A 16,800-nucleotide genomic window follows, 5' to 3' on the forward strand; every position below is an offset into this window, starting at 1 on the left:
ATCATATTGTTAGAGTTTCTCTTGCTGTTAAACATAGTAGTAGTCAGTGGACAGAATGAAACACTTGAAAATCCCTGTAGAAGCCAGTGGAGGGATTGGTGAGTTTGGGACTAATTCCTTTGGACTAAGGAATGAGGATGGTGGTGGTGCCTTTTCTGGTTCTTTTTGATGCAGGATGGGGCAAATCTCCCTTAGTGGGGACTTAAGCCCTACACCTGTCTAGAGAGAGAGGGTCCTTCACTCCATGAAGGAAAGGATTCAAGTGAGAGCCAGAATTAGAGACAAAAGGAAAGTTTTTTAGAGAAGAAATAACACTCCACAGACAGACATGGTTTTCTCTCAAAACCAGAGAATGAGAGCCTAGGTATGTGAGGAATTGAGTTTAAATCTGTTTTCCTTTCTGGGTATGGCTACTCAGAGTTAAAGGTATGGGGAAGTAGTTGTTAGCAATCTCAGTGAGAATCTTCCTGTAGGTTCCTTGTGGTCTGGCCGTTTGCAGATTAGCCAGGTTCCCGTGTCTAGCAGCACGTAGCAGGATCTGAATACAACCTGGTTTAATATTTAATCAATTAATGTAGTTCTCATGCCTTTTTCCTGTATTTTTTTAGCATCTTGTTGCTTTGCTTATTATTTTTAAAGAATTTATTTTGAGTACTTTTAGTTTCACAACAAAATTTAGAGGAAGGTACAGAGATTTTCCATATACTTCCTGCCTCCATACATACTTAGCCTCACCCATTATCAATATCACTCACCAGAATAGTAAATTTGTTACCAAGGATGAACCTACAATGTTACAATCACCCAACATCCATAGTTTACTTGAAGTTGGTGTTGGACATTCTGTGGATTTTGGCACATGTATAATGACATATATCCATCATTATAATATCATACAGAGTATTTTCACTGCCCTAAGTAATCCTCTGTGCTCTGCCTGCCACCCCCGCCCCCCATCCCTGGCAACACTTGATGAATGTAAATTGGTACCCCACCCCTACTCCTGCCCATTTCCTTTTACTCTCGATTTAAGTCAAGGTGTAGTAAGATTTCAGTCAGTATGCAGTTTCTACATTGGCCTTATATATGAAATTTGAGATTTCTTAATAAATATGCCAAAGTGAATTTAGCTTTTCATATATGTCAAAGCAGTTAGGTCTTAATCTTTTTTTCTTATAAATCAGACCCAACCACAATTTCTTTATCTCACTAACACCAAAAACAATTTTATAGTTATTAGATTCTACTGCAAGTCAGTCTACTGGCTGAAATATTTTACAGTGTTTTTGCTCTCGTTACACTCATTTGATCCTCATAATAGTCTGTCATGATATATATTATTCTGATTTTACAGAAGAAGTAGGTGACATTGGCTTATCTAAGGCTCTGGAAGCTTCTAAGTTGAGGATCTGGCTTTTAACTTTGTATTATTTACACTGTATAATGAAGATGTTAAGTTCTTTGGACATTTTGTCCTAAATGTCAGCAAAAACCATTTTAGAGAAAGCAAATTTTCCAACAGTATGTAAAAACTATCATTTCTACCAGGCTATCATTAAAGTATTTTTGGTCCCTTGTGTTGTGTTGGATAGCAGACTCATTGTAAGCCTGAATAAGATTATGCTCCTTACGTTGTTCCCCAAGTAAAAATAAAGATTTTGAATTTTTAAAAGCAAATATTAGAAGAATCTTATACTTTGTACTAGAAGAAACTATGATAGAATGTTATTCCACTTGCCCTGAGGAAGGTCTTTCTAAATATGATACAAAATGAAGAAGTCAGAAAGGAGATGTTTGATTGATATAACTACACAAAAATAACCACTGTAGGCAAAGTCAAGACAAATAATAAAGTACAAAAAGTGTTGCTGTTCAAGTGGCATTGGCTAATTTTCCTTATCTAGAAGGAGCTTTAACAAATCAAGAAGAATGTTAACTCAGTGGGAATAAAGGAAATTCATGTACCTTTCATGTCAAAGGAAATGCAAGTTACAAACATGAAAAGTACTCAATTTTATTCATAAGTATATAATATATAAAATTTTACCTATTAGATTGGCAAAGTTAAAAAGTTTCAACACTCATTGTGTTGGAAAAGGTGTTTAGAAATGGCACTTTCATTTATTGCTGGTGGAACTTTTAATCCATATAGGCAGCTTCATGAAGGAAGGGCAATTTGGTGTTCTGTCAGAATTACAAACATATATAGCAGTTGATTCCAGCAGTTTAATCAATGGCTATACTTGGAGGCATGCAAAACAATATATATGCAAGATCATTCCTTATAGCATTATTTTAATAGTCTCTGGAAATTTAAAATCTCAATATCTGTATTTTGGTCCTCTTTGTTCTTAGTATTAATTTGTCTTTTCTTTTTTTCTTAACCAGTTTTACTAGAGGTTGATTTATTGGTCATTCCATAGTTCTACATAAAAAAACCGTCAACCAGAGTTGTTGGTTTTAATCAGTAGAACTCTACTCTGGTAAATTTAAGCAGAAAAGGAATTTATTGAGAAAGAATATTGGGCAAACCAGAATAATCAGCCAGATAGCTAGAAAGTTTGACTTGGAAATAGCACTTAGAATCCAAGAGCAAAGTTTGTATAATATGACTCCTTTGAAATTTTTTGAAATGTCTTTGTAACCTGTTCTATTTTTAATTGTTCTTTATTTGCTTTAAGGAATATATATTCTATTCATTGGGTACGTACCTATATATAAATATACATGATAAAATTAGTTCATTTTATTGGTCAGTTTTTCTCTGTTTTTTACTCTTGGTCTCCCTGATCTGTTTTTAATTTTGGATTTATTAATTTCTCCTTATACTAGTTTTCGCTGTGATGTATGTTCATTTAAGTTCATGATTATTATATCTTCTTGATGAGTTGCCTTTTTAATCATTATGTAATTTCTCTATTCTTATTAATGCTTTTCTCTTGGTTTTGCCATGTACCAGTTCTGTGGCCTTGAGCAAGGCATTACTCTCTCATTTTCCTTATTGTAAAATGTGTATAATAAACTTTCTGTGAAGTTTCACTGAGAAAATATATATGATATGAAGTATCCTAGATTCAACATAAATATATTGAAAGTACTTTTTTGCCTTATGGGTTTCGCTTTTCCTTCTCTCCTTCCCCTTCTCTTTTAAAACATCTAATTTTAATACGATTTACTTATAGTTGGAAATGTGCTTAAAGGATATGATCAAAATAGTCATCAGGACTTTTTTTTAAGTGAGTGAAGGAGATGGAATGTTTTATTTCCCAAACCTAGGGCCTAACAATTCTCTAGTACTTGGTGGACTTTTAAGTTACTCTTCCCTGCATCTGCATTAGATAGTGTTACTGAGTATCTTTCACATTTCTCAGAGCCTTTCTAAAATAGTTGGGACAATTGAAGTCAACTTTTTTGAGGAGCCTACTTTTCTACAACAAATATTTATCAACCTCAAGGGGATGTAGAGTTATTAATAAATCAAAATACTGTTTCACTCAATATACACAGGGGTATACAGAAGTGTCACATGCACATTTTAGGAGGTAGAAGTGTGTACTTTCCCCCTCCTTTTTGATAGCATGTAGGACTTATCTTTTATCCCTGTTCTTCACTTGGATTTTTATCATGTTTATATAACCAACATGTCTTGTTTGCCTCCTGTGGGCCTAGATATCTTAGATTTAAAAATATATAAAGAGAGGGGGAAAAAACAGATTTTCAGCTGAGAAAACAGCATAAAAGACTTAAAAATATGACATATTTTTATTGTAACTAAGTAGTCAAGGGCTGAGAGATACAGTGCCTTAGAAAGGTAAAGTTATGCTCAGTCTCTGGAGAACCTAGAATGACATGTTGAAGAGCTCTGACTTTATTCTGCAGGAATATCAAAACCACTAAAGCCTTTGAGAATAAAAAAAATTAGGTTATATACTGAAAATATTTACAGGTTGTAGATGGGAAAATACTCTGGTGGCACTGTTGAAAAGGAATAGAAAAAATATAGTATTATGAATAAAACCAGCTCATTTAAAATGTTATTTTGTAACACTAAACTAAGCTTTAAAGTTTTTCCTTGAGGTCTTTTAATATGTTGCTTTATCAATGAGGCCCTTCCAGACCACTCTACATAAAATAATCTCTTTCTTTCATCCTACATATCTTTTCCTCCAAGGCACTTAGTATTCCATCAGTTATATTATATACACACATTTGTTTATTGTATACTCCCTGAGGACTTTGTTTGATCAGTGCTTCTCCCCAGTGCTTAGAACTGTCCCTGGTTTATACCCTTTAATAAATATTTGTTGAATGAATTTTTTCAAATTAAGATGACCACAACTTTTAATGTACTTTATAATGTGGGACAAGCAGTAGGACAAGATATTGGTTCCTTCCTAGACAGTCCTATTAAAAAGTGTCGTCTTCTCCCTTTCTTCCAGAGTTTATATTCAGAACACCAATCAAATTAAGTAAGCCTGGGGAACTTCGTGAGGAATATGAAAGCCTGAGAAAGGTATGGTATACATATGATCATGCCATTCATTTTCTTAAAGTAAACTGAAATAACATTAGAGAATGCTCAGTGGGGAATTCTGATTTACCTAGGGCTTTTTAAATTTTACAATACAGAGCCTGTCTTTCTCCACACTACCTTTTACTGGCATAGTTAGATTCTGTAGCTATAATGGAAGTAGAGTAAACCTTAACTAAGAACCCCTTTTAAGCTGTCCTTTCAAAGATGAAAATGTAGCTCATAGTGCCTATCATGCACCTGCTGCAATAACTGGCCACCAAGAGAGGTATTCTTGGCATTTAGATATTTGTTAAAAGCCAGCATTTAAGCTTTAATAATAGCTTATATTATTTTTCCTTATCTTGCAAGGTTCTTCTAATTACACGTAACTGGTATTATCTTTTATTGCTTTCACTCTGTTAAGTACACCAGAAGAACTGTAACTTAGTAAGGGAGTAGTGGAATAATTTCCTAGAGAATATTCACCATGAGGAAAGTATTTAGCTATGTCCACATTATCTTATTTTTGGCATTTTCAAGCTAATTGTCTGGGAATCACCTGGACAATTAAGACTTCAAAAAGGCTGGTAATAAGAAGTTAGGTTACGTGGTTTCTATCATCCTTTCCAGCTCTCTTCCTGCAGCACTATCCCTTACCCATTTTCATAAACATTAGATCATTATTCTACATGTGGACATTTAATATTTTATAAAGGTTAGATAATCCACTTAATCTGAATCAGACATCTTCATAAAACAGAGATGAGACAATAACATTGTTATTTTATTAACATTATTGTTATTGTTATTCAGTATTTTATACTGAATGAAAAAAATCAGTCTTAACAAGGTCATGTTAAGGAGAAAAGATACTTAATTACTATACATTCTTTGACCCTTTTTAAATGAGGGTGTTAAATGTTGACTTGGGTCCTCATGCTTTTATATTGGTATTGTGAGACTTTTTTTTTTGTTCGTTCATTTTTTGGGTTTAAAAAAATCATTTACAAACCTTTTTTCTACATATTAAGAAATTATTCTCAGAGACCACATCAAAAGAACCACAAATCCGTCTTAAATAAAATTCCAGAATATGCAAATACTTCGTCATGGTATACCTTTTCAGAACTTGGAGAATATAGAAAATTTCAAGCTATCAGCTTGAAGATAGAGAGAAAACATACCAGGCAAAAGGAAAAGCAAATGCAAAGGCCCTGAGATAGAAACAAGTTTGGCTCATTCAAGGTATAGTATGGCTGGAGCTGAGTGTGCAAGTGGTGGATGGATATGGGGATTTGGTAGGGGATAAACTGGGGAGATAGAAAAGCCAGACCAAAGAAAGCCTAATTGGCCTGGCAAGGAGCCTAAATTTAAGTGCGATGGGATGCTAGTAATATGATCTGGCTTTACACTTTTAAAAGGTCTCTGGTTGCTGCGTAGGGAATAAACTGTAATGGGCCTAGGAGTTAGGAATTGTGAATAATAATAGAGACCCCAAAATAATGACTCAAACAAAAGAGGAGTTTTATTTTTCTCAAGTAACAAAAACCAAAGACCAGAGGTAGGCAGTCTAGGACTGATATGGCAGCTCTGTGACATCAGAGATTCAGGCTCTTTTTGTCTTTCTGTTTGACATCTTCCAATCTTCCAAGTGTACCTGTCTCATTGTGGTATAAGTTGGCTGATCCTTCTGTAGAATCACATCTAGACAGAAGGCAAAAGAGCACATGTTATCTGAATTGGGTCCTTTTAAAGAGCTTTCTCTAAAGCCCCACCCGGTGGCTTCACCTTTATTTTATAGTTCAGTATCACAGACTTTCTCTAGCTGCCAGAGAGGCTAGGAAGCGTAGTATTTTAGCTGGGTATATTAACTTCCTAAGTAAAATCAGGGTTCTCTTTTTAAGGAAGGAGAGAATAGATATTGGGTAGACATCTGGCAGTCTCTGCCTCGTGGATCAAGAATGGAAATAAGACCAATTAAGACTCTTTTGGAGTAACCAATGTGTTGGGTTTAACCAGGGTTTAGGTTTTACCAGAAGTAGGGATAGATGTCAGTAGACTTGAAGGTTAGTACAAGGAAGTTGTTATAGTTTTAGACTATGGTTATTTATGGAGCGAATTGAGAACATAAGGTACATGATGGACAGTGAGAGTCGTACAATCAATGGACTGGTAGTTTTGAACGGTGATAAAGAATTGTAAAAGTAGGGCTACTAGCATACAAATAAAGCTGGAAAGCTAGGAAGTGGTGGTCTAAATGTGAGAGAGGCTTAAAAGTGAGAATGGGAGGTGGTTTAGTTATTGGACATGAGAACGTTTAAGGAATGATCATAGGAATAGATAACTGAAGTAGGATGGACAAAAAGATTTAGAAGGAAGTAAAGGAACTGAAAAAGTATACTGATATTGACATCTTCAGGAATGATCCCTGGGGTAGTTGGAGAGAAACAGATGATAAGCTTTTCTGTGCATTAGGGGAATTGACAGAGGTAGGTGACTACCCACAAAGAAGGGCTGTAGGTATTGCAGTCTGATGGTAAATACTTCAAAGAAACTAGGATTTTTGAGGAATATGATCTACTCTGTAATTTGCTTCTTTTTACTAACAATATAATTTTGGGGGGCACGGGGGCTTTCATGTATTTTTTCATTTCGAATGATATTTCATAACATGGATGAGGTATAATTCACTTGGTTAATGGCTATTCCATTATCAAAGGTCATTTAAATTGTTTCCCATTTTGTCTATAGCCATGCCACCCTGAACAAGCCCGATCCTGTCTGATCTTGGAAGCTAAGCAGGGTCAGGCCTGGTTAGTACTTGGGACACCACCTAGGAAGACCAGGTGCTGTAGGCGTAAAAAATAAAAAAATAAGGGATTGTAAACTGACAAGGTCCTTGCAATCTGTGAGGTCAACCAAGGGTTGCCTTGCCTATAAATAAGTAAGTAAGTAAATAAATAAATAAAATAAAGTGAAAAAAAAGAAAGAAAGTTTCCCATTTCCCTCAATTTAAGAGAGAACTGCACTGAACACACATGAACATATGTGAGCAAATACTTCCTTTAGGTTAGATTCCTAGAAGTGAAAGTGCAGGGTCGATGGTATATGCATTCTGTGTTTTGGTGGATATTAACAAATTACTTTTTAAAAAGACTTTTCAACTTACTCTCTCACCAACAGTAAAAGAGAGTCCCTTTTTTTCAAATCCTTGCCAAACCATTATCTTTAATATTTTGCTAATCTGAATAAAATCGTATCTCATTTTAATTTACATTTCCATAATTATGAGAGGAGGAGCATCGTATGGTTATTGGCCAGTCATGTGTTTTCTATGAATTGCTTGTTTATAAACTTTAGAGGTGAAAACCAGTTCCATCTTTTGGATATTTGTGATTTTAACTGCTAATGGCATGCTTTTTTTGTTGCTTTTCTGTGCTTTTCTGAAAAAGAAGTTTTCTGACATTTTATGGGGTTTTAAGGGCAAAGAGCATTAGCATGTGCTCAGTCCTCCATCTTGGTACATTGCTTAAGGAATTATTCATTCTTAAAATATATACATATATATATGCACATGCACATTGTTATATTCTTGTGTGCAATAAATATGTTGAAAAAAACTTTTAGGGAGAAGTTATTTCAATATTGATTTTATATTTCCATTTTCTGTAAGATTTTGTAATTTTTGTCTTTTGAAATAATTTATTCCTCTCTATAAGTTCTATTTATTTGTTGAATTTAGCTTCTTATTTACACCATTATTCTGCATATAGAGTATGTTAGGTGTTTAACTTTGACCAGGTGGTTAAATAATAGTTGTTTTATGTTAGAGCTGGGAAACATATGATCCAGCATGCTCTTGTTTGTCTTGGAATCACTGGACTCTGGAAGGTTGAAAGTAGGGGAAAAAACAGCCTTTGTTTCTAGACTGCCTATCTACCTAGTTTCTGTAGTGGGAAAGATGAACTGCTTTTGATAATTCTGTGGATCATGAGTAGTTTAGGCTTTCTCTGAATTGGTTTACTGACCTATCCATTTTCTTTTTCTCTCCTTCCCCACTGGTTTGTTTTTCTGGGGTATTTTCTCCCCATTGCTGGCTAAATTATTCAAGCAGTAAGCATGCAGTTCTTAGTTTTTAGCCAGGGCACAGAGTAATCAGATATGGTCAATGAGTTGCTGAAGTGAATAATGTCTCTATAAGGCAGACATTAACTTTTGTGAAGGAATTTTTTTAAAGGTAAGTAAACTTTTAGGGCCTAATTATCTTTGAAATTATATATCTTTAAAGTCCCTTTTATTATCTTTCTGCCATGAACTATAAAATATAACATACTTTATTAAAACTTGAACATTTAACTTAAATCTATTTGGCTATACAGTGCATCATGAGCTAAATGTTGAACTGGCCTTACTGCTACCATCCCCGCCTTTTTAAATTTACTTATTTTAAAAGAACCTTGTATTTACCTGGTAAGTTTAAAATATGTTCTGTCACACTGCAGAAGCAGCAGGTTATTTGTTTGTTTTAAATTTTCCTATTAGATTGTAAAATCTTTCAAGATGGATCTGTTTGTTTAGTCTCTAACTCTCCATTGCACCTAATATAGTATCTTGCAGAGGTATTCATTAGATGCTGATTGAATCATTGATCATATAGTTTCAAAGCCCCTTCTTTTAAGAGAAATGTCTTGTGTAAGGATGTACAGCTGGCTCATGATAGAACTAGATGTATTTTAAGATTTCTAAAGTTCTTTTTGCTACAACATATTTTTTTTTTCTTCCTCTGAAATGTTATTATGTAATCTTTGAGGAAATACTTACTTTTGGCATGTGCTGACATGCCTCTTTCTGGAACCAGAAAACAGATACAGAATTTCCTAGTATATCTTTAAGAGCAGGTAAGCTGTATGGTATTAAGAGGGAAAAATGGAAAAGAATGAGTTTTAGTTTTGTTGGCATGAGGGGAGAACAGTTATCTTACAGAATGCTTAAAATTTTTAAATGTTTTATATGGTTATTTTTTCCTTTTGCTACTTACAGCTACCCAGATGAGAAACAACTTTATCAAGTAATGTGCTTATTAAAGAAAATAACACATTTGGGAAATTCAAAGGATGATCAGATTTAATTAGAATAGCAAGTTATTCGTGTTATTTCTGCAATGTGCTCTCTTTCCTTGTCTCTTTCATTTATGTAGTTATATTTATTCAGTAGTTATAAGGTTACCGTACAGTATAATAGTTTTTTATGGTTTAGAGAATAGTTTAAATAAAATTATTTCAACGCTACTTGAAAGCCAAACTAGAGAATTTTCTAGAAGTAGTTGCAACTCTTCTGTCTCTAATAAAAAGTAAATTATTTTGTTAAGATATTTGATTAGTGAGGGTTTTAGTAAATTAAAATAGCTTTACTTTCCCTATTTATAAAAGCAGAATTATACTGTTAAAGAAAAAAGGTTCAGGTCAAAAAAAAATTTGAAGGGAAAACTACCAGTAATCCTGCTAATAACCATATTAAAATTTTTATCATAAATTTAAACTTAAGACTTTTTACAAAACAGATTAAGGATCATGTTATATTACCATTTTTACTGACCTTTTAATTTAGCATATCAGATGAAACTTTCCATATCAATAAATTTAGATCCATGCCAACATTTTTAATGGCTATATAGGATAACAAGAAATATCATTGTAATATATCAAATGTATACCAGTGTTTTTCTTACAGCCCAACCATTCAAGAATCAGAAATAACTTTAGAAAATATAGTATTTTTAAAAAATTCCACAATATAATTAAAATTTCCTATCTCTAGCCAAATTTGTATAAAAATTCACAGGTAATATGCTTTTGGTGAAATTGCAAGCTTGGTTTATTTTTCTGGATTCAAATGAGAGTTTAAAGTCATTTGCTGCTTATATCTGAGAGTCAACTTTTTGTTTATCTGAAACTTTTTTTTAAAAAATGCAGGTGCTCAACAAATCACAGTACAGATGATGAGGCTCTTTTACCCTAATCTGAGAGGCACTATATTATAGTGATTAAGAGCCAACCGAGTTCAAATTTTGACTCTGCATGTGAATTTGGGCAAATTAATCTCTCTGTGTCTAGTTTTCTGGTTTGTAAAATGGACATTATAGTTAGCTTATAGGGTTATTGTGAAATAGTGCCTGGCACATAATAATCCACATATCATTATTATTTTTTAAAAGTTAGAATTCTAAAAAAAAAATCTAGCACAAAGTCACCCCCCTCCATTGCTGTCATTAGTTATTTGTTCATTTGAGTAAGAAATGGCTGTCATATTTGAAAGCTGGAAAATTAGTGGTATGAACTACAAATGAATTCCCAATATTCTTGAACTCTGGACAAGCAGGCCTGTCTTTGTTTTTTTATAATGAGCGATTTAGAAATTATTTTCTGCTTGTCTTAAAGTGAATGTCCTTCCTTTCATTCAGCTTTTTAGCTTGGCGACTAAACTTATAACTTACATAGTATCTGCTGGTTCAATTTATGTGTAAACTTGAATGCCTACAATGAATTTTATATGTACTTTTTCATAATGCATATAATAGTCTCAAAGCTAGAACTAATTTTAAACACCTTATTACATCAAGGAAATTTATAAAATGTTTTCTTGGCATATTTAGATATGCTTAATTCTAAACATAACATTTAAATTGAAGGGTGGTTGAGAATTTAAAGCAAAGCGAGTATAGTATCATCAGTGTAATTTCTTTAAAATTAGGTTGTGTCATAAGAGCAAATCAGTTACTTTGGTGCTATTATGTGATTGCTCAAATAGATGTCATCATGGCTCTAGTCTCGTGTGCGCGAGTTCATTTGCTATGATTTCAGGATGCTGTAAAATGGAAGCTGTAAGTAGTCCTAGTTTATCTGTGGGCAGCATCAGCAATAGTTACCAAGAAGATCCTATAGAAGTGGTAACTGTTAGTACCAAATGATAGTCTAGGAACCATATAAAGTGTTAATTGCTGTCCATACCAAAGCAAATTGAAATGCTCTGACACAAATTTAATTAACAAGTTCATTGTGTTTTGAAGCAGTGGTCCCCAATTTTATCAGCTTGTATTAAACTGCTTTCATAATCCCCATAAGAATTTAAAATATTTTTTAATGTTTTCTATTAAAGAATAAATCCTAGACAGCACCAAAAATATAGTCAATCTATTTTTTGAGATAGTGGTAGTTAGCAGGTACAATCTTATGGACATAAGTATATTTGTTAGATTGCTAAAAATATATTGAAAATTAACTTCAAATTTTCCCATTACTACCTTTGTGAACTCGTTAGGAGCCTAATACAGACTGTTGTGCTCTGCAAATATTTATGGAAATGAACTTATTGAATACAGACCCTGTGTCTTTGGTCCAGAGGTAACTAGAAAATGTAGAAAATGACTTAAATGTGTGTAACTCAAATAATTTACTGAATGTTTTCACATATCATTTTATAGGAAAAAAAAAATCCATTATTACTTGTGTGTTAGGGGTAAGATTAATGAAACAACACGAGGTTGTATGGCCCCACAACTCTCACAAAGTATTTCTGAAGTCTATTATCATTGGGTGGTGGACCATTTTACAAATTCAGATAAGAAAATTACGGATGCTTGAATGTGTGGTCTTTAAAGTGCCATTGGGCAGCACTCCTCCCATCAGCCCTGTGTCCATGATACTCTCAGGTTGGTTACCTTTTATTGTGGAATTGAGAGAAACTCGCTAAAGCACGGGGACTGATACAATCATTAAAATAGATATAGTTCGTGTCATAAGAGAATGTTTGTTGGAAGGATCTTTTAAAATTTGGTTGGTCCAACCTCATCATTCATTTAGCCACATTCTACTAGAATATAAGCCCCATGTGAACAACTGTCATTTTTGGTCAGGGATGTCCGCCACTAGAAATAGTGCCTAATACAGACTGTTGTGCTCTGCAAATATTTGTGGAACTGAACTTATCGAATACAGACCCTGTGACTAAAACTCAAGTTTGAGAATTAATAGAACATGGTCCATGATCAAACGAAGCTCACAGTGTCTGAGAAAGAGGCTTGAAAACAAGTAATTGGATATAGTAATTTGTGTTTAAAATTCATGATAGAAGTATATTCTGGGTATTGTGAGATGTATTTTTAAATACTTCACTTGAAATCCTGTGGTATGTTTATGTGTTCATTCTATACTCTAAGGGTGGCTAGTTAACATCTAAAGTACTAACAGGGAATATACACTCTGGGGTAGTTACTTAGCATTTGAAAGACTATAATCAGAACCTTCACTACATAGGTTCTTCTAAGCCTTTCAGTTATTTCTATCACCACCTAATACCCGAGTGAGGTGTGTTACCTAGCATTAGAAATGACTTCTAGGCCTTTTGAGCCAAACTTCTCTTGCTCAGGCCCGCTTCCACGTATGGAAGTGTACTTTCCCTTCTAACAAAGCTTTTAAAAACAATGGTTTCTAAATTTTAGATTTCTGTAATATTCAAACAAATATAAAAGTTGAGAGCAATAAAATGAAACCTCATATACCCATTACCCAGATTCTACAATTATGAATATAGATAATTTTTCATGGTGAAATGAATATTACTCAAGACATGTGGATTAGCTACAAATACTGTATAGACAATTCTGCCCTTGCATGAACAGGATTTAAGAATCTAGTGATTTCAGTAACTAGTTCTTTCTATGGAACATTGCCCTGTGAGTAGGAATTCTATTTGGCTCTGTGTTTAGCTGTTAATGGAAAATTCACCTACCTGATTCTGAACAGGCTACATTTTAGCAGCCTTGAATGAACATGTCATGCAAGATATTTATTGCAGTATCTAAAATGGTAGAAAGCTAGCTGGGACTTTATGATGCTTATAGAATACATTATATGACTTGTAAAAAAAATTTTAAGTGCTATAAAATATATGTAACATGAACTTTGCCACTTTAACTGTACAATTCAGTAGCCTTAAGTACATTCACAATGTTGTGCAACCATCACTGCTGTGTTTTTCTACAAGTTTTTTATTACACCAAACAGAAACTCTGTACCCTTGAATCAGTAACTCCCTATTCTACCATCCCCCCAGCCCGTGGTAACCTCTAACCTTTTTACTTCTATAAATTTTCCTATTCTAGATATATAAGTAAAGGCATACAATATTTGCCCTTTTGCGTCTGGCTTATTTCACTTGGCATAATGTTTTTAAAATTCATCCACACTATAGCATGTTTTAATACTTCATTCCTTTTTTACAGCTGAATACTATTCCATTGTATGTATATATCACATTTTGTTTATCCATTCATCTCTTGATGGACAACGGGTTGTTTTCACTTTTTTGCTATTGTGAATAATGCTGCGATGAACACTGCCATAACAACTATCTGTTTGAGTCCCTGTTTTCTGTTCTTTTGGATATATACCCAGGAGTGGAATTGCTGGGTCATACAATAATTGTATGTTTAATTTTTTGAGAAATTGTCAAACTGTTTTCCACAGCAACTGCACCATTTTACATTCCTACCAGCAATGTGTGAGGATTCCAAAAATTTCTCCACATTCTTGCTGGCACTTATTATTTTTTTATATAGTCATCCAATGGGTATCTCATTATGGTTTTGATGAACAATGAACAATGAACAATGATGTTGAGCATTTTTAATGTGCTTTTTTTTAATGAACAATGATGTTGAGCATTTTTAATGTGCTTTTTGAGTATTTGTATCTCTTCTTTGGAGAACCGTCTATTCAAGTCCTTTGTTTGATTTTGAATTCGGTTGTCTTTTTGTTATTGAGTTGTAAGAGTTCTTTATGTATTCTGAATATTAAATCCTTATATATATATATGATTTGCAAATATTTTCTTGCATTCTGTAGGTTATCTTTTCACTTTTCTGTTAATGTTCTTTGCACTAAAGTTTTCAGTTTTTATGAAGTCCAATTTACGTTTTTTTGTTTGTGCTTTTGTTTGGCTTTTTCATTCAGCATACTTATTTTGAAATTTATTCACTTTGTTGCATGTATCAATGGTTTACTTTTTTATTGCTGAGTAATATTTCACTGTGTGGTTTTGTTAATTTATCTATCTGTTAACATTTGGGTTGATTTTAGTTTTTGGCTATTACAAATAAAGCTGCTATGAACTTTCATATACAGGCCTTTGTGCAGAGATGTTTCCTTTTCTCTTAGGTAAACACTTAGGCATGAAATGGCTGAATCATGTGGTAGGGGCATATTTTATTTCTAAAGAAACTGCCAAACTTTTTCAAAGTGATTTTACCATTTTAATTCCTACCACTAGTATATGAAAATTCTAGTTTTTCTAATCTTCACCAATATCGGGTATGTCAGTCTTTTTAATTTTAACAATTCTAACTGGTGTTTAGTAGTATCTCATTGTAGCTGTAATTTGCATTTCCCTAATGATTAATAATGCTGAGCATCTTGTCTTGTGTTTATTTGCTTTCTGTGTATTTTTTTTGGTGTTCATTCAAAACTTTTGCCTTTTTTTAAACTGGGTTGTATATTTTGAGAGATCTTTATAGAGTCTAGATACAAATCTTTTGTCAGGTATATTCTTTGCAATTATTTTTCTCCCAGTCTGTCTCAGTTTTTTCATTCTCTTAGAGTCTTTCGAAGAACAGATTTTAACTTTTAATACTACAGTTTATGATTTGTTTTCTTTGTGCATGTGCTTTTGGTGTTATATCTAAGAATTCGTTGCCCAGGCCAAGGTCACAAAGTTTTTCTCTTATGTTTCCTCTGGAAATTTTACAGTTTTATTTAGGCTTTACATTTAGGTCTATGATTCATTTCGACTTCATTCTTATATATGGTGTGTGGTAGAGATCCAAGTTACTTTTTGCGCATTTGGATGTCCTCGTTGTTCCAGCATCATTTGTGGAAAAAACTATTTTCTCCATGGATTTTGTTTGCACTTTTGTCAAAAATCAGTTATCCATATACGTGTGTGGGGTTTATTTCTAGGCTGTATTATTCTGTCTGTACAGTTGATCTACTTGTTTATTTTTATACCAATACCATGCTGTTTTGATTACTGTAGTTTTATAGTAAGTCTTGAAATTTGGTAGTGTTAATCCTCCAACTTTGTTCTTTTTCAGAGTTATTGTGGCTATTCATGGTTCTCTGTATATCCAACTGAATTTTAGTATCAGCTTGCTGATTTCTACAAAAAAGCATGCTGGGATTTTTATTGGGATTGGACTGAATCTATTGATCAATTTGGGGAGAACCGATATCTCAATAATATTGAGTCTTCAGATCCATCAACACAGTATATCACTTCTATTTATTTAGGTCTTTTAAAATTTCTCTCAGCAATGCTTTGTGGTTTTCAGCTCTCACATCTTTCATCATATTTATCTTAAGTATTTCACATTTTTGGATGTTACTATAAATGGCATTAACATTTTTTTCAATTTCTAATTGTTCATGCAAGTATATAAAAGTACAGTTGATTTTTATATTTTGATATTCTATCCTACAACCTTGCTAAACTCATTTAGTAGTTCTAAGTGGCTTTTTTTGGTAGGAGATAGTCGATTTTCTACATGGAGGATTATATCGTCTGCAAATTATGGCTGTTATTATTGGAAGACTTTATTAACTGATTCCAAGACTTATAAAATCCTAGTCTTCAAGATAGCATGGTATTGGTATAAGGAAAAGGCATGTAGACCAATGGAATATAGTCCTGGAACAGACCCACTCATATATAGTCAGTGTTCACAAAGGCACAAAAGTAATTCAGTGGCAAAAGAATAGTCTTTTCAACTGTGGTGCTGGAATAATCTGTATCTTATGAATAAGTAAAAGTGAATCTTGATCTCTACACTTTTATACAGTATAGACTAAACTTAAAAGCTAAAACTGCAGAAGAAATCAGAAGAAAAACATTAAGTGAAGAAATGATTTAAATTTTTCCCCCATCTGCCCTCCCCAACACACCCTCTGATAACTTCTAGTCCATTGTCCATGTTCATAAGTCTCTTTGTTCGTCCTGTTCATTTGTTGCTTTTAGGTTTATATCCCACATATAAGTGATATGTGATTTTCAACTTTTTCTATCTGGCTTACTTTGCTTAGCATGATTAATTCAAGGTCCATCCATGTTGTTGCAAATGGCAGTATTTCATCTCTTCTTATGGCTGAGTAATAATATTCCATTGTATATATGTACCACAGCTTCTTTAGCCAATCATTTATCATAGGACCCTTTGGTTGCTTCCATGTCCTGGCCCC

The 16,800-nt window shown here is 33.4% G+C and overlaps 1 protein-coding gene and 1 pseudogene across 1 annotated transcript in view; both read left to right on the plus strand.

Moving 5' to 3' along the window:
- Positions 1-16,800, plus strand: part of RNF169 (ring finger protein 169) — a 77,412-nt gene that overhangs the window by 19,830 nt on the left and 40,782 nt on the right. Inside the window, exon 3 of the mRNA XM_015600271.2 lies at positions 4,440-4,513. Coding sequence (XP_015455757.1) covers positions 4,440-4,513 — 74 coding nt within the window. The remainder of the gene's footprint in view (positions 1-4,439; positions 4,514-16,800) is intronic.
- Positions 7,257-7,371, plus strand: LOC112474955 (annotated as a pseudogene).

Source organism: Pteropus alecto, unplaced genomic scaffold (assembly GCF_000325575.1).
Source record: "Pteropus alecto unplaced genomic scaffold, ASM32557v1 scaffold7, whole genome shotgun sequence".
Lineage (NCBI taxonomy): Eukaryota > Metazoa > Chordata > Mammalia > Chiroptera > Pteropodidae > Pteropus > Pteropus alecto.